Source organism: Mesoplodon bidens (genome assembly GCF_964165515.1).
Source record: "Mesoplodon bidens genome assembly, chromosome: 1".
NCBI lineage: Eukaryota > Metazoa > Chordata > Mammalia > Artiodactyla > Ziphiidae > Mesoplodon > Mesoplodon bidens.
In genome coordinates, this window is record NC_138176.1 from 77108320 (window position 1) to 77135817 (window position 27498).

At 37.2% G+C, this 27498-nt stretch overlaps 1 protein-coding gene across 1 annotated transcript in view; it reads right to left on the reverse strand.

The window, feature by feature from the left end:
• ELOVL6 (ELOVL fatty acid elongase 6) overlaps positions 1-27498 on the reverse strand; it is a 144208-nt gene that overhangs the window by 48625 nt on the left and 68085 nt on the right. Inside the window, exon 3 of the mRNA XM_081250253.1 lies at positions 11652-11783. Coding sequence (XP_081106379.1) covers positions 11652-11783 — 132 coding nt within the window. The remainder of the gene's footprint in view (positions 1-11651; positions 11784-27498) is intronic.

Below are 27498 nucleotides of genomic sequence, written 5' to 3' on the forward strand. Positions count from 1 at the left end.
ATAAGCAACTCTATGCCAATAAAATGGACAACCTGGAAGAAATGGACAAATTCTTAGAAATGCACAACCTGCCAAGACTGACTCAGGAAGAAATAGAAAATATGAACAGACCAATCACAGGAACTGAAATTGAAACTGTGATAAAAAATCTTCCAACAAACAAAAGCCCAGGACCAGATGGCTTCACAGGCGAATTCTATCAAGCATTTAGAGAAGAGCTAACACCTATCCTTCTCAAACTATTCCAAAACATAGCAGAGGGAGGAACACTCCCAAACGCATTCTATGAGGCCACCATCACCTTGATACCAAAACCAGGCAAGGATGTCACAAAGAAAGAAAACTACAGGCCAATATCACTGATGAACATAGATGCAAAAATCCTCAACAAAATACTAGCAAACAGAATCCAACAGCACATTAAAAGGATCATACACCATGATCAAGTGGGGTTTATTCCAGGAATGCAAGGCTTCTTCAATATATGCAAATCAATCAACGTGATACACCATATTAACAAATTGAAGGAGAAAAACCATATGATCATCTCAATAGATGCAGAGAAAGCTTTCGACAAAATTCAACACCCATTTATGATAAAAACCCTGCAGAAAGTAGGCATAGAGGGAACTTTCCTCAACATAATAAAGGCCATATATGACAAACCCACAGCCAGCATCATCCTCAATGGTGAAATACTGAAACCATTTCCACTAAGATCAGGAACAAGACAAGGTTGCCCACTCTCACCACTCTTATTCAACATAGTTTTGGAAGTTTTAGCCACAGCAATCAGAAAAGAAAAGGAAATAAAAGGAATCCAAATCGGAAAAGAAGAAGTAAAGCTGTCACTGTTTGCAGATGACATGATACTATACATAGAGAATCCTAAAGATGCTACCAGAAAACTACTAGAGCTAATCAATGAATTTGGTAAAGTAGCAGGATACAAAATTAATGCACAGAAATCTCTGGCATTCCTATATACTAATGATGAAAAATCTGAAACTGAAATGAAGGAAACACTCCCATTTACCATTGCAACAAAAAGAATAAAATATCTAGGAATAAACCTACCTAAGGAGACAAAAGACCTGTATGCAGAAAATTATAAGACACTGATGAAAGAAATTAAAGATGATACAAATAGATGCAGAGATGTACCATGTTCTTGGATTGGAAGAATCAACATTGTGAAAATGACTCTACTACCCAAAGCAATCTACAGATTCAATGGAATCCCTATCAAACTACCACTGGCATTATTCACAGAACCAGAACAAAAAATTTCACAATTTGTATGGAAACACAAAAGACCCCGAATAGCCAAAGCAATCTCGAGAACGAAAAATGGAGCTGGAGGAATCAGGCTCCCTGACTTCAGACTATACTACAAAGCTACAGTAATCAAGACAGTATGGTACTGGCACAAAAACAGAAAGATAGATCAATGGAACAGGATAGAAAGCCCAGAGATAAACCCACGGACATATGGTCACCTTATCTTTGATAAAGGAGGCAGGAATGTACAGTGGAGAAAGGACAGTCTCTTCAATAAGTGGTGCTGGGAAAGCTGGACAGGGACATGTAAAAGGATGAGATTAGATCACTCCCTAACACCATACACAAAAATAAGCTCAAAATGGATTAAAGACCTCAATGTAAGGCCAGACACTATCAAGCTCTTAGAGGAAAACATAGGCAGAACACTCTATGACATAAATCACAGCAAGATCCTTTCTGACCCACCTCCTAGAGAAATGGAAATAAAGACAAAAATAAACACATGGGACCTAATGAAACTTAAAAGCTTTTGCACAGCAAAGGAAACCATAAACAAGACCAAAAGACAACCCTCAGAATGGGAGAAAATATTTGCAAATGAAGCAACTGACAAAAGATTAATCTCCAAAATTTATAAGCAGCTCATGCAGCTCAATAACAAGAAAACAAACAACCCAATCCAAAAATGGGCAGAAGACCTAAATAGACATTTCTCCACAGAAGATATACAGACTGCCAACAAACACATGAAAGGATGCTCAACATCTTTACTCATTAGAGATATGCAAATCAAAACTACAATGAGATATCATCTCACACCAGTCAGAATGGCCATCATCAAAAAATCTACAAACAATAAATGCTGGAGAGGGTGTGGAAAAAAGGGAACACTCTTGCACTGCTGGTGGGAATGTGAATTGGTACAGCCACTATGGAGAACGGTATGGAGGTTCCTTAAAAAACTACAAACAGAACTACCATTTGACCCAGCAATCCCACTACTGGGCATATACCCTGAGAAAACCATAATTCAAAAAGAGACATGTACCAAAATGTTCATAGCAGCCCTATTTACAATAGCCCGGAGATGGAAACAACCTAAGTGTCCATCATCGGATGAATGGGTAAAGAAGATGTGGCACATATAAACAATGGAATATTACTCAGCCATAAAAGGAAATGAAATTGAGCTATTTATAATGAGGTGGATGGACCTAGAGTCTGTCATACAGAGTGAAGTAAGTCAGAAAGAGAAAGACAAATACTGTATGCTGACACATATATATGGAATTTAAGAAAAAAAAATGTCATGAAGAACATAGGGGTAAGAGAGGAATAAAGACACAGACCCACTAGAGAATGGACTTGAGGATATGGGGAGGGGGAAGGGTAAGCTGTGACAAAGTGAAAGAGCGGCATGGCCATATATACACTACCAAACGTAAGGTAGATAGCTAGTGGGAAGCAGCCGCATAGCACAGGGAGATCAGCTCGGTGCTTTGTGACCGCCTGGAGGGGTGGGATAGGGAGGGTGGGAGGGAGACGCAAAAGGGAGGGGATATGGGAACATATGTATATGTATAACTGATTAAATTTGTTATAAAGCAAAAAAATAATAATAAAAAATATAATAATAATAATAAATATATATATATATATTTTTAAAAAGCAAAGTATCATGAATTTAGTTAATCAAGCTAATTATTATCTTCCTGGAAATACTTGAAAATCCACATTGTTCCTGGATTCAAGGAAAAAGCAGAAAAAAATATCCTATTTCCCCCTGGGGAAAAAAGACTTTCCCAAAAAGGCAAGGAAACTTACTAACAATTGTTTACAAACCTCTTCTCTTCACTTCCCTTTTTTATTTTGAAAGGCTAACATTTATTCAACACCTGCTTGGACACTAGAGACACAGCAAAAAATCAGACAAAAATCCCTGCCCTCATGGAACTCAAAGTTGAGTAGGAGGGGAGAGAGAATGAATAAGACTAGCAATATATATAGTGGGCCGAAAGGTGATACGTGTCAAGGAGAAAACTAAATCAGGCAAGGAAAAGGAGGAGAGATGATGGGGGATAATGTGATTTTAGACAGGGATGGGAAGGCGAAATTTGAGCAACGGTCTGAAGGAGGCGACGGACAAGGCATTAGAATATTGGGCAAGAAATGTTCTGGGCAGATGGGGCGGCAAGTGGGAGAGCCCTGAGGCAGCAGCTTTGCTAGCATGTTTGAGGAACAGCACAGCTGCCACTCTGGCCCGAGAGAGGAGAGAGGGGAGAGGAGGAGAGGTCAGAGAGTAACAAAGGCCCCACTGTGTAGTGCTCTGCAGGCCTCTGGAAGGCTCCTTCAACTGTATGACGTCAATCCTAGATTTCTTGAAGCACATTTCTACTTCTACAGGTGAAGCCCCCTGATACTAAAGGAAGACTGGACTGGGGCATGTCTGCGGCAATTGATACAAGAAATATAAAGGGCGAACAAGTGGAATGAATAAAAATGTCGATTACACGTGACTGGAGAAGCGGCCAAGTGTGATATTTTTATTTATTAATTCAGAAACTGTGTGTGTGCCAAGGTGTTCCAGGAACAGCCAGACACAATTCTGGCTCCAAGGAACTCACATGGCCTCCCAGGGGGTACGTGGGTAAGGCAGCCTACAGCCTGGTTAAATGATGATGAACAACAAGGTCGGTAGAAGCTGAGATATGGGCTGAAATGATCAGAGAAGCCTTTATAGAGAAGACATCCTAAATTAAGATGAATAAGACTTAAAGAAAAAAATGGAGGAAGAATGGAGAAAGAGGAGGGATAATAGGTTCAAAGACAAGAAACGATCGTGGGCAAAGTATGTTTGTTTTGGGGGCAATGATCAGAGACATATGTCGGCTTGAATGGAACGTTTGCATAGGGCAATGGTGAAAGGTCCGTCAAGGAAAGACTAATTTTTTATGGGCAGGTTGAAGTTTCAACCTAAAGAAAAGGGCATTTCAGTTAAGGTTTAAACACAGAGATGATATGGTATGTGAGTAGCTTGGATGCAGAAAACATTTGGGAAACAGGAATTGGTGGTTTGTAATACTTAAGATGTGAAGTGATGAAGGCCATGACTGGAGTGTCTGGTGTGGAAATGGAGATGAGACAGCTACTCGAGATATTTAAGAAGAATTTTACAACTTGGTGACCAGTTGAAAGAGTTATTTTTATAGTATTTTGAATGACTTAAAGATGTTCACTAGGAAAATAGTGACAAATTTTGAGAAATTTTAAAGGGTTATCCAAAAGGCATCTGGTTTGAATATTTTAAATTTGAGTGATGATATGTCACATGTTTGGAAATATTATAGACAGATGAGCAAGTTTCAGAGAAGAGGTCAATACTAAAAATAAAGATTTGTTAGGGGAAATTGGGTAAATGATGGTTGGAATTTTCCCTTTTTCTGTTTTATGAAGCCAACACAACTCTTCAGTGGGTTATAAACAGATTAACCATATCATTTACCATTCAAAGTGGGCCATTTTCTAGAGTGAAAGGGGAGCTGTTAGTAATTACACCAAGACACTAGGCATAGCATAAAACTAAGGTTACCCAGAGCACACCAGGAAGTACGGATTCTAGTTTATAGGTTCTATCTCACTTTAAAGGATGGAGAGTTGCCATTTCTTTATATAATTGCTCTTGGTTTTTCAAAATGAGTCAAGTGATTCAACTAGTGTCACAATAAATGGCCAAAAGAAAGGTTCCCAAATTATCCTTCCAGCTACACATACACAGTGAACTCAGGGTCACTGTCAGAAAACAGAAAACAAAAAACATTCTTAATTCCAACTATAAATCTGCCATTATTGGGGTGTGTGTTTGGATCAATAGGGTACAGAGTTTGTGTTTTGATATAAACTTACTTTGTTTAACATACACCTGCATTTTGCCAGGATCTTATAAAATGACTACAATTGCTAGCTTTCTTTTAGTTGCTATCCACACTTGAATCAAACACAGTTATCTTTTTCTTATTTAACTTTTTTGTAATGACAAAGTCATACAAAATTAGTGGAAGCCTCCTTTGGACCCTCTTTGATCCCATCGCTCTCCCTGCCTCCCCGGAAAGATATAATCACTAGCCTGAACTTTTTAAACATTGTTTTTATGCTATGGGTTATTAAATTTTTCATACGTGGTATCACATTCCCATGATTATTCATCAGCTTGCTTTTTTACTTCTCAGCATATGCTTTCTAGAAGTATCTTTTGCTTTGTTACTTTTGCCCTTTTGATGTTACATCTTAAAATGTGAAATTTATAATCTGTCATTGATAAAATAGCAGCTTTTCTCCTATGACATTTATAATTTATGTATCCATTTCCTTTATATCATTAATATCACTGTAATCATTATCTGTAATGTTGTTCTCTGTGGATTAAGGACCACTTCTGGCAACCATATAGCAAAATACTAGATACAAGGTGCTTGAGTATAAATTAAGTTCTGAAATTTGTCATTTTCAATGTTTCATCATTTTACAGGTCAATGATGTACTTAACTCCTTCAATATGGGTTTTTAAAGTGTCATATTTTTCTCATCTGAACAGCTTCAGTTGGTTTTATTATATATTTGTTTCTTTAAAAATAAGGCACTTGCCAATAATTCTTCTAATATTAAATATTGATGGGTGTGTGTATAAAACTACGAATAGATTTGATTAAATGCCATTCATCTGCTGCTCTGCTCTGTTAAACATACTTTTCTGAATGTGTCCTATGCTATATATAAGCTTTTTGTTCATGAAAATCTTACTAAATAAAGAAAAAGAGTAATTTTCTATTCATCTTGAATATATTTTGTACTTAAGCCAAAGATGAAGTTCAATGACAAAATAAAAATATGGCCAGGAAATAAAAATGAGTTTCAACAGGGAAAATTGCTGGTTAATAACAAGGCAAAAAGTCAAACTGTAAAGTGAGACAATCTGGCTTTGAGCAAATAAAGCATAAAACAATTGAGGCCAGAGTGAATCACCAGGAAACAGGAATAAACATATTTGAAGCAGGTGTGACACTGGCCTCTATAAATAAGCAGCACAAAGTAATTAACACTAATGTGCACTGACTAGACAACCTGCTTTGACCTGCTCTGGGTCAGAGACCGAGAAGAAGGCTCCTTATGCTGCCAATAAGAGGCAAACACTGCCAGACAGATACCTGGTAAAGGCTGCTTGAATCAGAAGCATGCACATCTGCACCCAATCTAGAAGGGTTTGAAGTTATTAAATCAATACATAGAAAGTCCTTTACAAATCAACTGAAGTAACCCAGGTGAGATGTCATAGCAGCATGATTTAAAGACTTGGCAGTGTCTGGGAAGAATGGATGGTTGGCACCTTGAAAGGTTTGATGCTGTTTGCCATAAGCAACAGTCTCATCTAAAGGACTTACAAATTCAAGTTACCAGAAATTTTCTCAGAATTTTCCCTAAGGAAATATTCAAACATGTAGGGCCAAACGCCACCTGGAATTATCTCATCAAATAAGGAAATGCTTATCCTTGGGTTGGGTGGAAGTAGGCTGCTGTGCCCCACCCAGTCATATCCATAAAGACTAATTGACACCAGAAGTTGATGGCTTAGATCTAAAAGGGGAAGCGGGGTTTGGGGGTAATGGGAAGAAATTGTCAAGAAAACCCCAGAGAAATCATTCTCCAATGAAATAAACCCATGGCGGGCCTAGGGAAAACCTCACTTGATCATATTCTATCTACTCCTTCAAAACTTATGACAGCTTTCAATAAATTATATTGTATTCAGCCTGTATGAAGTCTGCTCTCATATTCAGTCAACAACCAAAGGTAAAGAGAAAGAAAGAAAACATTCTACAGGTAATGCTCGCCAAATTATACAAAACTCCCCACTTCTTTCTGAAGCAGAGCAGTAAGAAGAGAGAGTTTTTCTTTTTGCTTAGGGAGCCTACATATCTGATTTAATTTCCACCCAATTGTCTCAGTTCATGAGTAAACACAGTTTGGAGTATCCGGAAATATGTCACAGTTGGGTCTCTAGTTACTATAAAGAGCTAATAGGCAAGCTTGAAAAGCTGGGGAAAAGACATTAGTTCTAAGCAGTAAAATATATAAAAAAAATCTTTTCAGAAAAATCTTACTGTTCTTTGCCCTCCACCCCCTCATTTCTAATTCCTCTAACAGAAAAGTTTGGCTCTCTTTCTCTTTCTTTCTTTTTCCAAATCCATGATATCACATCCTATTAGTAGTAAGGAGTGGGGAGTGGAGTAGATGTTTGGTCCTTAGCGTCCTACTGAATTGCATACCATCTGATGCAGGACTGTCTCTTGTGTAAGGACTTTGTATACTTCTATATTAGACACCATTTACAGGTGGATTTAAAAATTTGTGAATTATAGTAAGAGCCATTCAAAATTTTCTACAAAAACGTATTCTTGTAATAATGAGGTTATCTTATATGACCAAGATAGGAGAATTTTTATTAATACCCATCAAAACATCTGTTTGTGAGACAAGCTTATTTTTGATGCTTTATGTCAATTTCATTCAAAAGCTATTTGGATTCTAAAATAAAGAGCAAATATCACTTGAGATTCTCTAGGCTGTGTATGAGATTGTATATGCATGTGTGTATATTTTAGAAAAGGTTTTGAATGCTGAAAAGCACAAATAATCAACAGCCAATATCCAGAATCGAGTTGTCAATATTATGTTTGCTTCATTTGTTTTGAAAAGGAAGATAACACATAGCAAAAAAAATTTAAATCCTCTTTGCTTCCAAACTACCAGTCCACTAGAACCAAGCTCTACAAGCACTGAAATTTTTTCTGCTTTATTTTCCAGTAAATAGTAGGCAATCAATAAAAGCCTGTCTCCTCTGCCTTTCCATAGATGTAAGAATTGAGTATATTTTCTTCCAGTGTCTTTTTAGATACTTTACAAATACTTAAATGTATTAATGAACAGCATGTTTCATGTCTAGGAATAAAATTTACATAAACATTACATAAAAAATCATTCTGTATGTAGCCTTTTTCATTCAATACACTGTTGACCAGAATTCTTTAAGCACAGAGAAACCTCAATATACTCTTCCTAACACGGAACCATGTTCAACTAATACAACCATAGAATTCCATAATAATGTTTTCCAAATAACTGATTAGAATATTATGATAAATTTTTACAAGACCCTAGACAGTCCATGCTTGGACACCTCTGTGTAGTTCCAGCTTTTAAAATTTTACACAAAACGTGGCTCTGAAGAAAGTAAAGTAACAAATAGAATTAAGGAAATGGAAGATGCAAAAAGAACCTGCCAATCTAAGAAAGACTTGGTAGTGTTAACAACTATTGCATATGCATTGTGGGGTAAGTAAATGAGTAATTACTGGCTGACATTGGGAACTTGGATTTTGGCATAGGAGGAAGGGAAAATGAGGTAATTAAGTAAAAACTCTCTAGGCATAAATATGAATTGGAGGTATCAGTACTAACTCTGGATACATTTCTTTCAAAAAATAAATAATTTTCTCTTTCTGCCCCCTGAGAGGCCTAGAAATAAGAACTACCTTAGGGACAACAACCACCCCTAGTACTTAGAGAGTCATTTCTAAATACTATCTCCCTTTCCCAAGGGAACTTGGGATGAACTTGGGATCCTTTGAGAAATGACTGGTTCCAGTTCTGGACAAGGAATAGGCAACACGCTTGGCCTGCAACAGCTTGTCATCCCTGCCCCCCGCCCCCATACACACACAAACATGCACACACATACACAAAATCAAGCTATGAGCACTACTCAGTACATGGACAAGGATTCAGGAGCCAATCTGAAGAAACTCCCACTAGCCAAACATGGGATAACTTAGCATCTAAAAGAATAATAGCAATGGACTACAATACATCAAATCCAAATTCATCTCAAAATCATTGACATGTAAAAAAGTATAAATCTATGAGTTCTTAATGATACTTTAAAAAACCCATTATTCACATGCTAAGTAATCAAGTGTTTTTTTGAAACTGCTAAATATGACCAAAGAATCAAGCATTTATCCTGCCTTTGCTACCCTAGCTTCTTGTAAAAAGTTCTGTCAAACATTAAACCTAAATATAATAAAATTTCTAGATCTAACTAACAACTAACAAAGAATACAGGGGACAGAAGAATATGATCAGTAACATCCAGTCTGGGGGAAACTCTAAAAGGAAAATGATTTGGATTCTCCAAAGGATGGATTATGAGTGGGAGGAGGGGCTTGGAGAGGAAGGAAGAACTTCTTAGTTTAAAGAAATCAACCAATGGAAATGTGTGAACCTATCTGGACCAGGATTGTTATTTTTTTTAGGTCCTTATTAGTTATCTATTTTATATATAGTAGTGTGTATGTCAGTTAGGTCAGGATTCTTAAAAATAAATTGTAATAAAAAAGAACCATTTATAAGACAACTGGAGAAACTGGAACACTCAATAATAAAGAATTATTACTAATTTAGATGAGGTAATGATACTGTGATCGATTTTTTAATAAGACTACTTTTAGAAATGGTATCATTTCATTCAGAAATATTTGAGTCTGTATTACTTCCAAATAATTTGGGGACAAGGGAGAGGTTGGTAGGGATATAGATGAAATAAGATTAACACTGTTGATAACTGTTTAAGCAGGGTAACAGGTGCATGGGGGTCCTTGAACTCTCTTCTCTGCTTATATATGTTAAGGTTAAAAAACAAACAAACAAACAAACAAAAAACAGGGCTTCCCCTGGTGGCACAGCGGTTGAGAGTCCGCCTGCCGATGCAGGGGATGCAGGTTCGTGTCCCGGTCCGGGAAGATCCCACATGCCGCGGAGCGGCTGGGCCCGTGAGCCATGGCCGCTGAGCCTGCGCGTCCAGAGCCTGTACTCCGCAACAGGAGAGACCACAACAGTGAGAGGCCCGTGTACCGCAAAAAAATAAACAAAACAAAAACAAAAGATAAAGACTCAAGGGATGTTGAAAGATCTGTAAAATGCTGAAAGGCATCATTAGCATAATTTTTTCCTCAAATATCAAAATACTTTAGGTGACGCATACTCTGTGAACCTTCAATGTAAATAAAAATGAAAATGCTGCTTTGTATTAGAGAATTCCAACCTGATACATATTGAAATGGAAGGAGTCTTTAGTGACAGAGTCAAATCACAAGTACCTCAAATGTTGCACCCTACAAAATGCACCGAAATAAAGAGTGCATGTGGTAGTAGCAAGCAAAGGAGTGTTTTAGTTGCAGGGAGCCAACCTAATGGAGATGTACAGATCATCAGTTAACAAAAATCCTCCTCCTGCCCGATCATCTTTAATAAGCCTTAAGTGACTAATGAGAGGCTTTTAATGATACCATCTATTTCTCCTTAGCGGTAGAACAGTTAATATGTAATATGAAAAAAGTAGAAATGCTCTTAAATATTAAAATGAATAGGTTTTTATTCTGTAGCATATCTATCTATACCTGCTCCCCTACACCCCAAGCCTAGTTATCAATTTGCTGGTTTTGACAAGCAAAACACAAATAGAACAGGTGCCTTTGTTAGCACTGAAGGTAAATTCTGGCACCTGTTTGGACACCAGCTGTGTGCTAATTCGCCTTATGATTGCCAAATCACCAGATATTACAAAACTAGGAATGTTCCTTCAGGCTTCCAGGTGTGGGTCTGGATGTTGGCTGGCAGATGTCCCTGGAGAGACCAGGCCTGGTCCTGACAGCCTCTATGATGAGTTTTATCCAGTGCAAAGTAAGACTTGGTTGCATAAGCCTATGCCTGTGAGTCAGTTCAGGCAGTGAGGGTGGAGGATGTTTTGGGGGATATGGAACAAAAACATTCTCTGCTCTAGTGATACTAACACAGACAGGTGTCCAGTGTCTGGTCACATGCCTGAAAGCCATTTTTGATTAAGTATTAGTCAGTAGCAGCATGCCCACCACATTGGAACCCTACTCTACCATACACTTCCACAGTTTACTGCTGTGGCTTTTCATTTAGCCCTTCATCTATACTTATATGACAAAAATAATGGAGTTGATGCTCTGCTTCTAGTCCTAAGACATAAACTGAATTACTGCATGAACAGTTTGGACAAGAAAGGAGATGGCCTGAGAGCTCTCAAAATTAGAGCCTGAGTACAGTGTGGTAAGTGTGGTTGCAATGAAGGCTTTCGCTCTGGACATGGGTTTATTTTCCACCCTTAATAATAAAAAATATGAGATGTATGATAAAATGTTCGATTGTTGCTTCTTTCAGCAGAGTCTGATGAAATGGATGGATGTTATTTGGAAAATGAAAAAAAACCAACAAACAAAAAAACCTACCTGAAGACTGCAAGGGTCAGAGACCAGAGCACTAATGGCTTCCTCAGTTCAAACTTCGCCCGTTTGTTCATTAGGTGCCGACCACCGAAGATAAAGGCAGCATACAGAGCGGAAAACAGGAAAGATTTCTTCCTATGAACAAACAGAAAACCAAAATCTTATGAAATAAAGATCTTTAAGCAATTATTTTTATTCATTAGAAGTTTATATTTATTCATTGTTCATCAACTTTTATACCACTCTCCTCTTGGTAAGCACCAAAAACATATTCTTGGGAATGTGCCCCCTTCACTGAAGAGAGAATGTTTATCCATTTGGCAACATGGCGGCTGTTGAATCCTCTCCTGACAAATTACATCATCTGGATTAACCAACCCATATCAGGATAGATAGATTTTCTTTTTGGGCTCTATAACTATAAACATTCCAACAACATAGCACTGAGGTAAAAAAGAAACCTTTTCACTGAGAGAATTATTTTTCAGTTTGTTGGACCATTTGGATAGATGAATTTTTTAAAAGGAATTATTTTTATTGGAAATAAAATATTAGGTGACAGAGTTGTGTCCTAGGACAAGAAGGCCTTTTAAAATGGCATCTTCCTAATAGGCTAATGATACTAAAAAATGATTTTGGAGAAACACTTGATGATTTCAAACACTAAAATTAAGCTACATGACTTAAAGCCCACCCCCCCAGGATGGATTCCTGAGATCTTCTCCACCAAGCGAGGCAGGTATTAAATTTCAGTATTATCATCAATAATAGGCCTGTCAGACATCATACAATGCAATAGGAAGAACACAGAACCACCTACAGTACAGTGGCCTAACACCTTGAGCTTGAATCTCATCAAATATCTGATTTTACTACCTGCTTATAGGAAAGATAGGGGATAAAGCCAAACTTTGGACATTCTGTAGGACAGCTGAATTTATTTCTTCAAAATGTCAGTGGTAAGAAATCAAAATCTGGGACTGTTCTAGATTAAAAGTGACTTGAGAGACATAACAATCAAGGATAACATGCAGAACTTTTTTGGATCCATATTTGAACAAACTAATTGTTTTTAAAAAAATCTTTAATAAAATCAGAAAGTTATCAGTCATAATCTATTAAAAGCTCTTATCAGTTAATATTTATGGGTGAAATTATATGTCTTGGATTTGCTTTAAAATACTCTGGGAAACAAACAGAACTCAAGCAATATTAAGAATGGAGAGACAACACAAGATTAACAAAAAAGATAATGGAACACAGGGGCCCATTAGTCCTTTTCTCTTTTTGTTAGTCAGATTTAGGTGGGACTTTCAGTCAGGAAGGTCTAACTAAATAAAATCTGCACGTCCTGCTGGTTTATTATTGTACCAAGGAGAAGTGAACAATAGTATTGATAATGCCATAAAGAACAAAAAACACAAAGCTTTCGTAGACTTTGATTCAACAGAAAGTAACAGAGGCTGTGTAAATAACTGAAACATCTGAGTATACTTTCTGATATGATAAAGCAATGTTTCTTTTAAGATGGGTATTCCTCACTCAGGTTAAAATGGAAAGGGCTGAAAAATAAGTTACAAGATATAATACAAAAAGCAAAATGCATTAACCTGAAGAGCATTACTTGTAAAAGGCTTCATATTTTTTCCCCTAACCACTACCATGTATTGCTGACTCATCAGGGATCTTATTATTTACAGAAGCATCACTCCTCCTCCAGTGAGTGCAAGTGACCTACCTGGTGAACCCCACCAAATAAAGCAGGGATTCCCGAAATCAACTGGTAAATAGTGTCAAATAAATCACTTCCACTGAGTGTCGCAAACTCTTGGAAACACAAGACCTGGCACACAGTAAGTGCTTAATAAATACCTGTTGAATGATCACGATCTTGTCATATCAAATCTTCTAATAGGGGAAAATATTTATGCACCTGGGCATATGGGGGCTCAGTGAACACTAACTGAGTAAATGAACAGCTGTGCTTTCCCAGTAATGTCTTAATAACTAAAAAATAAAATATTCAGAAAAAAAATACCATCCATTTTCTTCCTCCAGAAAGAAAGAGACTATTTCTATATTTCAAAGAGAAGTGGAAATGAGATGATTTTGTGGAAACTAACTATTGAACATTTCAAGAAAAGAGTATTTTTGGCCGTAACTATATTTATTGCTTTACTTCTCTGAAGTTTGCAAGTGTATGGCATTACTTTAAATGTCAGAATCACTGCATTTACATGCATATAAGCAAGGGCTCACTCAAGAAAAACAAAATTTATGAACTTAATGTAGATAATAGTAATATGAAAAAGTATATATTCTTTTCTAAATTATAAAGGTAATGGTAAGTGACAATAGTCATGGTATTATGATTTAGGGAGTGATTCCTGTGGGTAGAGATAGTGCTAAAAACCTTTGTTATTTAATCCTCCTAATCATCCTTAATGTAGGTAAAACATTACCTTCATGTTATGGCTTAGGAACCTGGCTTAGATGTTAAGTAGCCTCAGATCTCCCTGCTCGCCTGTGGTAAACTTTTGGAGGAAAGAAGGGTGTGTCTGCTAAGTTATAAGAATTCCTTAAACTCTCCTTCTGACTTGCAAGGCTATTGTGCAACTTTGCGGCACAATGTTTAACTGCGAAAAGATGAAGAGAAATCTCTACAGGTTTGTTTCAACTGTCATATTTTCTGGGCGTGGAACACTTTGATCACAATCCTCTTCACCTCCTGGATAACAAATTCACTATATATACCACTGAAAACTCTTCCTTACAATTATTTATCATTCTTTCTCTTGCTCAGTCAATCTAATTCCAAGTTTGGTTATAGTTAGATTAATTACATTACTTACAGTTATGAACCAAGTTAAATGACTGTCCATATGATCCTATCATTCTAGCTTAAGGGAAAAATAATGTGCCTTGAAGAACTAACAAAAGAATAAAAATCTTGTCTCTGTATTTCTTCCTCAAATTTCTTCAGTTCTAGAATGAGAATTAGCCCTAATGGACTACTAGCTTCCTGGCAAGGACCATTCTTTTTTGCATGTTTTCTAAAGATCTCTTTAAGAATCAATTCCACACAGCTAGGACAAACAAGTCAATCAACATAAACATGCAGAATTTGAGAATTGCGAGGGACAAATTTCCTTGTTCTACAGAAGAGGAAATGTGGGGCGGGTGCTGATGACATTGGTTGCTCAGGGTCACGTGGCCACATACTGCATATTGGTCAAAACTACCAAAAATTGTAATGGCCGTCATCAAGCAGGTAGGTAAACATAAATCAATTGTCTAGGTTACATCTGGGTCACAGGCAGTCAATAATAGGAACTGATACTTGTTTAACTATAAATGCTATAATAAAAATAAGTTACTTATCGTATCTTATAAAAATTTTCCACTATGGTGAAATTTAAATAATGCTTTGGCAACAGTGGATGGACTTGGAAGGCAGTATGCTAAGTGAAAGAAGTCAGATAAGAAAGACCAATACTGTATGATATCACTTATATATGGAATCTAAAAAATACAACAAAGTAATGAATATAACAGAAAAGAAGCAGAATCACAGATATAGAGAACAAACTAGTGGTTACCAGTGGGGAGAGGAAGGGGAGGGGCAATAAAGATGTGAGAGAGCACGAGGAACAAACTACTGGGTATAAGATAGGCTACAAGGTTGTATTTTACAGCACAGGGAATATAGCCAATGTTTTGTAATAACTGTAAATGGAGTGTAACCTTTAAAAATTATATTAAAAATAAGCAAATGCACAAAAAATAAAAAAGGTAAATAATGCTTTGGGTTAATTTAGAACTAAGCTTTGGCTTCTTCTAAAAGAGGGAGTCATCTAAGGAAGCATTAACTCTTACCTCTTCAATTGAGTAACCAAAATTTATCATTTATAGTTGAATGTTATGCTTTTTCCATTTTACTTAGAAGAAAATTTTTCTTTAGCCAAATGGGCGATTTAAACTATTTTTCCATTCTGGTATCTCTTTGGTAAAGGTTCAGTTATAGTCAAGATGAATAATGACTTGCCGCTGGCCCACTTACTATTTAATGTGGATAGATGGCTTCCCTAAAGCTTCAACAGTAATCCAATAATACTTCATATTGTGACAGGCCTCCATAGCTGGGTATAATGGTAACACTACATTGTTTTATCACCAGATAACTAGCAATTTCAAGATCATATGGACTCTTGTTTAGGAAGTCTTAAAGGCACAATCATATAGCACAACCTTTAACTGTAGGTACTTAATACTTTTCAGGAGGTGATTCTGTAGCTATAATTACAAAGTAACCAACCAAATAAGGATCACCCAAATGAAATACTGATATGCTTTGAGCTTGTCATGCTTGTATTTACCCTTTTTTCCCCTTTTACTTCTGTCATCAATGTGAATAATGAAATAATTAGTGAATGTGAATAATAATTAGTCCATAATTAATCAAAACAACGCTTTATCCTTTATCCTTAAAGAGCTGGATTTCTTTATCATGGTACTTCGTTTCAAAACATTCCTAGATGCTTTTTCTATTCTGACCTATTCTGAGTAGCTGCTTATGATTTGTATTTATTGTTCTGCCTAACAACACTTCTTAAAGGGTATGTATATATTCAAATGCTTTTTTTTTTTTTTTCAACTCCTGGGATTCCACTGAAACCAGTACCTAGTAACTAGAGTCCCTTAATGCTCTCATCAAGATCTCTGCCAGGTGACCTGCACTCCTTTAGAAGTCAGACAAGTTCATCTGAGAATGGCAAAACTTTCATGTGGGTAGCATTTCACATAGGATAATTGCTAATGAGCACCTTGGGGAGATGACCTGAGCTCCTTTATGTCAGTGACCTTGTTTTTACAGCTACTGTGTATGTGTGAGACACAAGGAGTTGTGAAAGGGAAAATTAAGCTGTGAGGGAAAAAAGGAAAGAAAAGAAAAGGAGACCTAAAAGCATCTCCTACTTTGGCTGATCTACCTGGTACATAGAAAGTTTCCACCTTTCTATGTGTGAAGAGTGTGAAGCTGAGAAAGTATGTTACTCAGTAAGGCCACATCTCTTTTAAGGTTTCTCCTTTAGTTCCGTTGCTGATTCAAGTCAGAAAATAATTCAAGGTTCTGAAAGTAGTTATAGGACACATATGAATTGCAGACTGTAAAAACCAATGAACAGAAACCTCAATTAAATAGCGTCAGGAGACCAGAAGGGGGAGCTCTCCTGCCCCGACCACAGCAGAGCCCAACAGGAAGAAGACTCTTCTTTCGTGGCAACAACTCAGCCAATGAAAAGCCATGGACTCTGTTTACTACTGCCCTCCCCACTTCCTTTTCCCCTCTATAAGAGCCGTTCTCCCTTCCTTCCTCTGTGGTGACTTGCACGTGGCTTGCCATGGTTGTAGACCCCAAATTGCAATTCTCTGCTGATCCCCAATAAACCCATCTTTGCTGGAGAAATATCTGGTCATCTATTTGTTTGAGGTCAACAAGACCCAGAGACTGAAGGAAATACACTGCTTTTTGCCAACAAGATACTCAGTGGATGTGTATGGTGGTTAAAATATGATAAGGATATAAAGGAAGGTTTTCTGGTGAGGGATCCCGAAGTTGTGCTCCTGGAGCTCTAGCCAGGGCTGGACTGTGTCACTTTCTTGAGAATTCCACCAAGACTTCATAGAGGCATTTTTCTATATTAAAAATAGTGGAAATTTTTCAGCAGTTTTTATTCATAAGTAAATTATAACTGGGAATTAACTCTGTGCCCAGAAATTCTGACAAAGCATAGTTTTGTGAATAATAGTGGAATATGTCCATAATTAATACAAATGAATGGTGACTTTATAATTGCAAGACAAACCATGACTAAAGAAAAGGGTGTTATTCTAATCTGTTATGTTTGACCCAGCAAATGATGTGTGATTTCTGAGCTTTTTTGAGTTGCAAACACCTCTACTTCTCATCCTGCTTTCCCCTAGATTCTAATTTAAAGATCACAGGTTCTCTTTAAGGTGAGAAAACCATTCTTTTGTAACTCAGTCTTTCTATTGCCAAAGTAGGCCACAATCAAAGTAGAGTTACATTAATACAATGGATTTAATGACATGGCTACATATCCTTTCTAGGAAAGCACACTCCTCTTAGGACAGACCAGTTGTAGAATGTTGCTTGTATGTTTCCTGTCAACATATCTTTTTTCCCATTGCCACTTAAAAAAAATCTTGATAAATTCTGTTTTCTTGCTGACTTTGTTTTTACAATTGGAAGTAAGATCTTTGGGGAGAAAATACTTTCAAAATGTGTAAAAAAACACATACATATACACACAGTTCCATAAAAAATGCCATCTCTTAAATTGGCCAGACACCAATTAATTACCTTTGTTTCCCTAGATACTTTCAGTTGTTGATGAAAAATGCTGACATCCATCCATCCATCTATTCAAAATTTAATGATCTTTTTCATTTGCAGTGTGGTTAGTATGCCATTGAATGGGGAAAAAAAAAAAACATCCCTATGAAGGAGAAAATTCTGCCTCTACTAATCTGGTTAGAAAGACAGGAAAAAAATATGTGTTGGTGCTTTGATGTGGACCCTTTAGGATTTGGATGGCTGGACAGCAGCAAGTGCTCTTGGCTGGGAAGAAGCAGTGGTGTTAGGCCTGAGCTAAGCCAGGAGTGTATCAGATCAGGCAGATGCTTTGGAGTGGGGAAAGCCAGGTTGGAAGTGTAGCAGAAAGTCACAGGGTGTGGAGTTCTGAAAACTGCAGCAGAGTTAGGACTGCATCTTAGCTCAAGGTTACAATAGGTTGTAAGGTAGGTGGCCAGTAATTTGTTACCACTAATAATTAAAGTACATACTGAAATTCATGGCTTAATTTTCTTTTCTTTCCTCCTGCTTTAAAAAAAATAGATTCACTCATGCATATAACATTATGTGACTTGGATGCAAGAAGAAGGGGGAAGAATGACAGATAGTGATTCCACAAAGAGAGATGGAGAATGCTGGTTTGCCGTGGAGAGCACTGAAAGCCTTGGAGATGGGAGAGGGCAGAATTAAAAAAAGGTATGCTCGCAGAGAAATTTGGCATTAATTACTTCTATTCCAGTGGGCAGATGTGGCTGAAGTTTGACTCTACTACTCTAAGTCAAAACATTCTGGCATATTCCTCACAACTTACACTATCAGCATCTGTAGCCGCAGGAGTTACTGAAGCACATGTATGAACTGAAGGATCTTCTTTAATGAATTGCTGCTCTTCCCAGGAATTATCAGATGGGACCTTCTTTAAATTTTTACTTAAGAATGAATATTCTCCTGTTCCGAGAAAAGTTTAGAAAATGGCTAGGCTAATCATGGCATTATGTCACTCAAGCTGTGTCCTGAATCATCATGTAGAGTAAAGGTCAGCTTTAATCCTGAAGTATTGCATCCTAGAGAGGTATAAGAATATTTTTGTTTTGGAAGACATGGTTTAACCTAACAGATCAGGAAGAATCAATGCCAAAGTTAGAATCAAAGATTTCTGAGGATAGTAAATCAAAGAAAGAAAGAATTCTTTGACAGAGGTTTCTAATCTCCTTAAAGAGTAAAGCTTGCCACAATCTCTGAATAAAAATTTAGCCAAAAATGTATCAGTGGTCTTAATTAGATAAATCTCCTCCCACCGTAAAGCAAACTTATAATGAGCCCTGCACTGACAAAATAATTTCTAGCTTCTGTTTTGTTTGAGAGTATTGCTCTCAATATTCTCATCCTGATTCTTTGGGAATGATTGTCACTTCAAGCTACAATTTTCACGTAACTGTCTTATATAATACATCAGCTACTGATACTAGTCATGGTAAAACATTAACTCTAGCGGCCATAAAAAAGACAAACAAACAAACCAGTATGTTCTCAACAGGAGAGGCAACATGCAGAAAGAGAATCCAGAAAGTAGTTTCATCAGCAATTCAGTTTCATTGTGCTAATGTCCTTAAAGAAACACCCTTTGTTCTAAGAAACAGGAAGCTTTCATCTGAATTTCCAATGAAGAAATGATCACTTGTTGATTATTTTAAAATACAATAATAAAGATAATACAGAAAGCACTATAATTCTGAAATGGCTCCTATGAAATAAGAGCAGTTGAGTGACACCCCTGTCACCAGATTAAATTTTATCTCTTACAGCCTTAAAATCTACTATGTAACATAAATGAGGTATTAGTGATTTTTTTCCCTGAATATGAAATTTTCTTGGGCCAGAAGTTGTACAATGTATAATTATGGGCTTGTGTCAAGGCTGCAAACTTAAAAAAAAAAAACTTATCATCCACTCGAATGGCCTGCTGACCATAGAAATATAAAATTAATATAAAATGTTAAAAGTATAAAAATAAAACCAAGTCAAATATAAACATCTGTTTTCTGTTTGTCTTTATCCTGCAGAAGCCTGAATGTTCTGTAGATAATAGATTTATCTGAGAGCTGGAGACTAAAACCAGAAGTGAAAAAACACTATAAAAAGCATATGATTATTCACAATGGAATGGAAACAGGATTTCAGGTTTACAAGATTAAATCCAATTCAGACATAAAATGTTCCCAGATTTAAATCAAAATGACAGCTGCACAGATAACTATATAAATAAGCATAAACATACCTAAATCTGAGAGCACTTTCTCTATACTCAAGGGCAAACTGTTTGAACTGAAAGATGATACATTTCTGTGCTGTTAACTACCTCCTTCTATTTATAAAGAGTTTTAGTTGACATTCATTGCTTCAGACAACTTTAAAGAAGCTGGAAAATATTATCAAGGAAAAAATTACGTGTTTTCATGTTAACTATTGGGTGGTTAAATATACCATTGCACTAACTTTCTCCTGGATATAAATTTTGAAAGGGTATTGGGGAAGCAATGAGAAAATATGTCCCAAACACTATTTCTGGATTAGGGAGAAAACAGCTCAGCAATGATGAAGATTATTTCATGGTATAACTCATGGACACTTTTTTGTCACCAAATCAAATTTACATAACAAATGAAACCTGAGTAAAAACTAGCAAGGACAAGAAGAAGCAATGACATATTAGCAAGGTAGTAAAAATGGCAGACATTTTTTTCACCCATGAGATATCACCTAATTATCTAAGCAAAGACTATCAATTTCATTTTGCTCTTGAAAATAATAATACGGCAAGATTTTGATTAGGGTATTCACACTGCTACTTCAAAATCTGAACTCTCATTCAGTGACATAAATAAGGCCTATAGGCACTAACTTTGAGAAGGCTGGTAATGAGGAAAACTTGCCTTATGAATTGGATTGTATTACTTTTCCACTGTTGCAGAAACAAATTCCCACAAATTTCGTGGCTTAAAACAACATGAATGTATTATCTTATAGTTCTGAAGGTCAGAAGTCTGAAATGAGTCTTGTGGGGTTAAAATCAAGGTGTTCCCAGGGCTGCGTTCCTTCTGGAGTTTCTGGGGGAAATCTGTTTCCTTGCCTTTTTGGGCCTGTCCAGATATTCCAGAATAATCTCCTCATCTCAAAGTCCTTACCCTACTCATATCTGCAAAGTCTCTTTTGCTCTGTAGGGTAAAATACAAATTCCAGGGATTAAGACATGGACATCTTAGAGAGACTATTATTCAACCCACCACATGGATTACCCTGAATAACAGGAAGGTCTAAAGCCCTTTTTCTATTTTGACATAGGAATCCCCTACAGATGGCAAACCTTCATCCTTTAATTTTGGTTTGCTAGATCCGAAAGCAGTCTCTTCTCTCCAACTCAAGAAAGCATTTAAGAATTCAAGGGGCTGAGAGTCACACTGTTATGGGTTGTCCGGAAGCCACTCATAAATATATAAATTCACAAATATCAGCACTTGAACTCGTATTATAACATATGACTTATCATATACTACCTTACAATGGACTAGGCACCAAAGCTTAGGATTTCCACTGAAATATATGATATGTTAGAAATTATTAGCATGTATTCAATTTATCCCGACTGTCACAGGTTCTAAAGTGCCATTTTATACTATTTTCAACAACAAAAATTATTTGGCTTGTGACCATCCTCTGTATTTCAATCTTAAAATATATGCTACAGGCTCCATCAAGTACATTTTCCTATTTGCAGCAATCCATTTGTTCTATACTTTATCACTCTTATGTTAAATCCTTAAAGAAGGAGGCTTCATCTCAAGTGGTCTAATGAACAGCAGCATTTGACACAGACAGTAACCCCCTCTTTTCTGTGACGTTTCTTCACTTGGTTTCTGGGACACTGTATTCTCTTATTTCTTCTCCAACTCCACCATCTGTTCTTTTTTCATTCTCCTTTGCTGGCTCCCTCTTCATCTCCCCAGTCTTTTTTTTTTTTTTTTTTAAAGTTTATTTATTTATTTTTTTAATTAGTTTCTGCTTTATAACAAAGTGAATCAGTCATACATATACATCTGTTCCCACATCCCTTCCCTCATGCATCTCCCTCCCTCCCACCCTCCCCATCCCACCCCTCCAGGCGGTCACGAAGCACCGAGCTGATCTCCCTGTGCTCTGCGGCTGCTTCCCACTATCTATCTACCTTACGTTTGGTAGTGTATACACGTCCATGCCTCTCTTTCGCCTTGTCACAGCCCACCCTTCCCCCTCCCCATATCCTCAAGTCCATTCTCAAGTAGGTCTGCGTCTTCATTCCCGTTTTGCCCCTAGGTTCTTCATGACATTTTTTTTTTTTAATTCCGTATATATGTGTTAGCATACGGTATTTGTCTTTCTCTTTCTGACTAACTTCACTCTGTATGACAGACTCTAGGTCTATCCACCTCATTACAAATAGCTCAGTTTCGTTTCTTTTTATGGCTGAGTAATATTCCATTGTATATATGTGCCACATCTTCTTTATCCATTCATCCGATGATGGACACTTAGGTTGTTTCCATCTCCGGGCTATTGTGAATAGAGCTGCAATGAACATTTTGGTACATGTCTCTTTTTGAATTATGGTTTTCTCAGGGTATATGCCCAGTAGTGGGATTGCTGGGTCATATGGTAGTTCTATTTGTAGTTTTTTAAGGAACCTCCATACCGTTCTCCATAGTGGCTGTACCAATTCACATTCCCACCAGCAGTGCAAGAGTGTTCCCTTTTCTCCACACCCTCTCCAGCATTTATTGTTTCTAGATTTCTTGATGATGGCCATTCTGACTGGTGTGAGATGATATCTCATTGTAGTTTTGATTTGCATTTCTCTAATGATTAATGATGTTGAGCATTCTTTCATGTGTTTGTTGGCAGTCTGTATATCTTCTTTGGAGAAATGCCTATTTAAGTCTTCTGCCCATTTTTGGATTGGGTTGTCTGTTTTTTTGCTATTGAGCTGCATGAGCTGTTTATAAATTTTGGAGATTAATCCTTTGTCAGTTGCTTCATTTGCAAATATTTTCTCCCATTCTGAGGGTTGTCTTTTGGTCTTCTTTATGGTTTCCTTTGCTGTGCAAAAGCTTTGAAGTTTCATTAGGTCCCATTTGTTTATCTTTGTTTTTATTTCCATTTCTCTAGGAGGTGGGTCCAAAAGGATCTTGCTGTGATTTATGTCATAGAGTGTTCTACCTATGTTTTCCTCTAAGAGTTTGATAGTTTCTGGCCTTACATTTAAGTCTTTAATCCATTTTGAGCTTATTTTTGTGTATGGTGCTAGGGAATGATCTAATCTCAAACTTTTACATGTCCCTGTCCAGTTTTCCCAGCACCACTTATTGAAGAGGCTGTCCTTTTTCCACTGTACATTCCTGCCTCCTTTATCAAAGATAAGTTGGCCATATGTGCGTGGGTTTATCTCTGGGCTTTCTATCCTGATCCACTGATCTATCTTTCTGTTTTTATGCCAGTACCAGACTGTCTTAATTACTGTAGCTTTGTAGTATAGTCTGAAGTCAGGGAGCCTGATTCCTCCAGCTCCGTTTTTCGTTCTCAAGATTGCTTTAGCTATTCGGGGCCTTTTGTTTTTCCAAACAAATTTTGAAATTTTTTGTTCTAGTTCTGTGAAAAATGCCATTGGTAGTTTGATAGGGATTGCATTGAATCTGTAGATTGCTTTCGGTAGTAGAGTCATTTTCACAATATTGATTCTTCCAATCCAGGAGCATGGTATATCTCTCCATCTATTTGTATCATCTTTAATTTCTTTCATCAGTGTCTTATAGTTTTCTGCATACAGGTCTTTTGTCTCCTTAGGTAGGTTTATTCCTAGATATTTTATTCTTTTTGTTGCGATGGTAAATGGGAGTGTTTTCTTGATTTCATTTTCAGATTTTTCATCATTAGTGTACAGGAATGCCAGAGATTTCTGTACATTAATTTTATATCCTGCTACTTTACCAAATTCATTGATTAGCTCTAGTAGTTTTCGGTAGCATCTTTAGGATTCTCTATGTATAGTATCATGTCATCTGCAAACAGTGACAGCTTTACTTCTTCTTTTCCAATTTGGATTCCTTTTATTTCCTTTTCTTCTCTGATGGCTGTGGCTAAAACTTCCAAAACTATGTTGAATAAGAGTGGTGAGAGTGGGCAGCCTTGTCTTGTTCCTGATCTTAGTGGAAATGGTTTCAGTTTTTCACCATTGAGGACAATGTTGGCTGTGGGTTTGTCATATATGGCCTTTATTATGTTGAGGAAAGATCCCTCTATACCTACTTTCTGCAGGGTTTTTATCATAAATGGGTGTTGAATTTTGTCGAAAGCTTTCTCTGCATCTATTGAGATGATCATATGGTTTTTCTCCTTCAACTTGTTAATATGGTGTATCACATTGATTGATTTGCGTATATTGAAGAATCCTTGCATTCCTGGGATAAACCCCACTTGATCATGGTGTATGATCCTTTTAATGTGCTGTTGGATTCTGTTTGCTAGTATTTTGTTGAGGATTTTTGCATCTATGTTCATCAGTGATATTGGCCTGTAGTTTTCTTTCTTTGTGACATCCTTGCCTGGTTTTGGTATCAAGGTGATGTCGGCCTCGTAGAATGAGTTTGGGAGTGTTCCTCCCTCTGCTATATTTTGGAAGAGTTTGAGAAGGATAGGTGTTAGCTCTTCTCTAAATGTTTGATAGAATTCACCTGTGAAGCCATCTGGTCCTGGGCTTTTGTTTGATGGAAGATTTTTAATCACAGTTTCAATTTCAGTGCTTGTGATTGGTCTATTCATATTTTCTATTTCTTCCTGAGTCAGTCTTGGCAGGTTGTGCATTTCTAAGAATGTCATCTCCCCAGTCTTTAAAGTTTGCAGGGCTCTCAGGGCTCAATCTGCAGACTTCTTTTCTTTGCATCTACCCCAGTGGTTCTCAGAGGGGGTGATGATTTTGCCCCTCAGAGCATATAAGGCAATGTCTGGAGACATTTGCACAACTGGAGGAGGACTGGCTACTGGCATCAAGTATGTAGAGGGCCTGGATGCTGCACAGGACAGCTCTTCACAACAAAGAATTATCCACCCCAAATGTCAGCAGTGCCAAGGTTGAGAAACCCTGGACAAGAGAAATATAAAGAAGGAGATGAAGAAAAGAGAAATCGGAAAACGCAAGAGTGTGTGTTGAAATGTGATACAGCTTCGAAAAACATGTTCATTGCTTAGAATGACATCACTTTTGTTTCACATACGCTCAGGCTGAATTGCTTCAAACCAATTCCAAGCACAGAGTAAATAAACGCCTGGTTTCAAATCAGCAGTTCTACTTAAAATTGAAAATAAGACAAAATGACCAATTTCGAGCAATATTTCCCTTCATTATTCTAGAATTAGGTTCATGTCTGTCTACAATGGAATCATGGTCCAGCTGCCCTGGGAAGCCTGGAGTGATCAATTCTTACAAACTGTATACCTGTTGCGATGCTACCCTTGCCAAGAAGATCATCCAGAATTGCATTTTATAATATCTCTCCAGGCAACAGAAATGAATAACCTGGAATGAAGAATAGTCACTGCCAATACCACCCCCTTTTGAAGTAGAATTCCAGTTATTTCCATTCACCCCTTGAGTATAAGAATTCCATGGTTGCCAATGCTTTCCTAGCCCTGGATGGGGAAACATTGTAAAAATACATTAGACTATCAGGACTTACACCTCTAATACTGATCTTACATGTTCTTAGACAGTCTCTTTTAAATCATCAAAGTATGACAATTTGATAACAATAAAGGTTTCTGTGACACAAACTTTTAAAACTTAAGAACAACTCTACTTTGTAAATCTCAGAACTATACAAGTAGGTGCTACCATATGCTAAAGGATGTCAATTGTAATGAACAGAATCAGTTGCACTGTTTTCTAAATCTTAGAACAAATTATTTGATTATTTTTATTAGTCACACTCAGGCCTTTGGTATCCTGCATTTCTGCCATGTTGGGAGACACTGATCCTCTGATGATTGTGTACCAAGCTGAATGAGTTGAACAGGAAGCTGCTCTCTACTATGTGTGTGTCATCAGTTTCTACATGGGGAACCAGAATAAAACCTGCCAGGGTGGCCAACACTGGTTTAGGAGCTTTTTATCTTTATATCTGTGTTCATCATTTCCCACAGAGACTTTCACTTTGCTTCTTTTTTTTTTTTTTCTTTCCCCCCCCCCTTCAATTATAGGATCGAAGCTAGGAACAATGATAAAAATTCCTCTTGGGGAAAATGTTTAATAGAAAAATCTCAAGGTCTATCAAACAAACATAGAAATGAAGAGCACAGCTCCCATTTCTCCAGAAAGTGAAAGGGGAATTTGTTTCATTTCTAAAGTCTGTCTTTACTACTAGGTTGTGAGACAATAATAATTTCTTCTTCACTTGCATGGCAGGTGAATCCTGAGACGTGTCTAAGGTACGGCTGGGATTTATCAGGCATGGGTTCTGAGAAAAGAGATTCTTAAAATAGCAATGCCCAGAGCATACTTTTCTTCAATCAGACAGTTGCAGAAGGAAGTAAAAATGCTTAAGGAGAAGGGTGTGTATCTGACTCATGGTTTCTTTGAAAGCCGGAAGGTTAATGTGCCTTCCCATATTCCCAAGGGCATTCCCTTTGGCATTAAGAGGGACGGTGCCCTTGAGATTATTCACGGTGACATGCACACACTGTGTTAATAGGTAGTCATCACTCTGTAAACCTCAGCCTTTGCTTTCACTACCATCTTTTCTTATTTGTCAAGACCATCTTACTAAGCAACAACATTTGGGAGAAAGAATATTCTTTAGTTAGCTATGTTTACACATAAAGGTCCCGCCTGCCCCACTCCCCATAAAAAAGTAAAAAAAAAAAAAAAAAAAAGATTTGACAAGTGTTTATTCAAGATGTATGCTTCAGTCTAAAGCATTTTTGAGCCAATCTGAGAAATTCTAGATGCCTACATGCCTACATGCCACAACAACATTTAAAAGATTTACTGAGCATCCACAGTAGATCTCTAGTACATGAATTTACTGCTGCACAATAGACACAAAGTTAACACTGGCTTGGAGTGCACATTTGTGCACTGCTCCAGGACACTAAAATAGAATGCTTTTCAATTTGGTCAAAGTAATAATAACTTGTTTAACTGAGAACTTATTACATTCCAGGCACTGTTGTTAGTTTCAAGGACTTGTTATATACAATGTCTCATTTACATTTCAGAGAACCCCTGATCATGCCCATTTTGCAGACCAAGAAACTAAAGAACAAGGTTACATAACTGTGCAGAACCCAGAGATTTTCAGTGACAGTGCTGGGACTTAAACCCAGGCAGCCAACTGTCAGCCCTGTGCCCTTAATCGCTACACTGGGTTCTTATCCAGAATGTTATACCTTCCC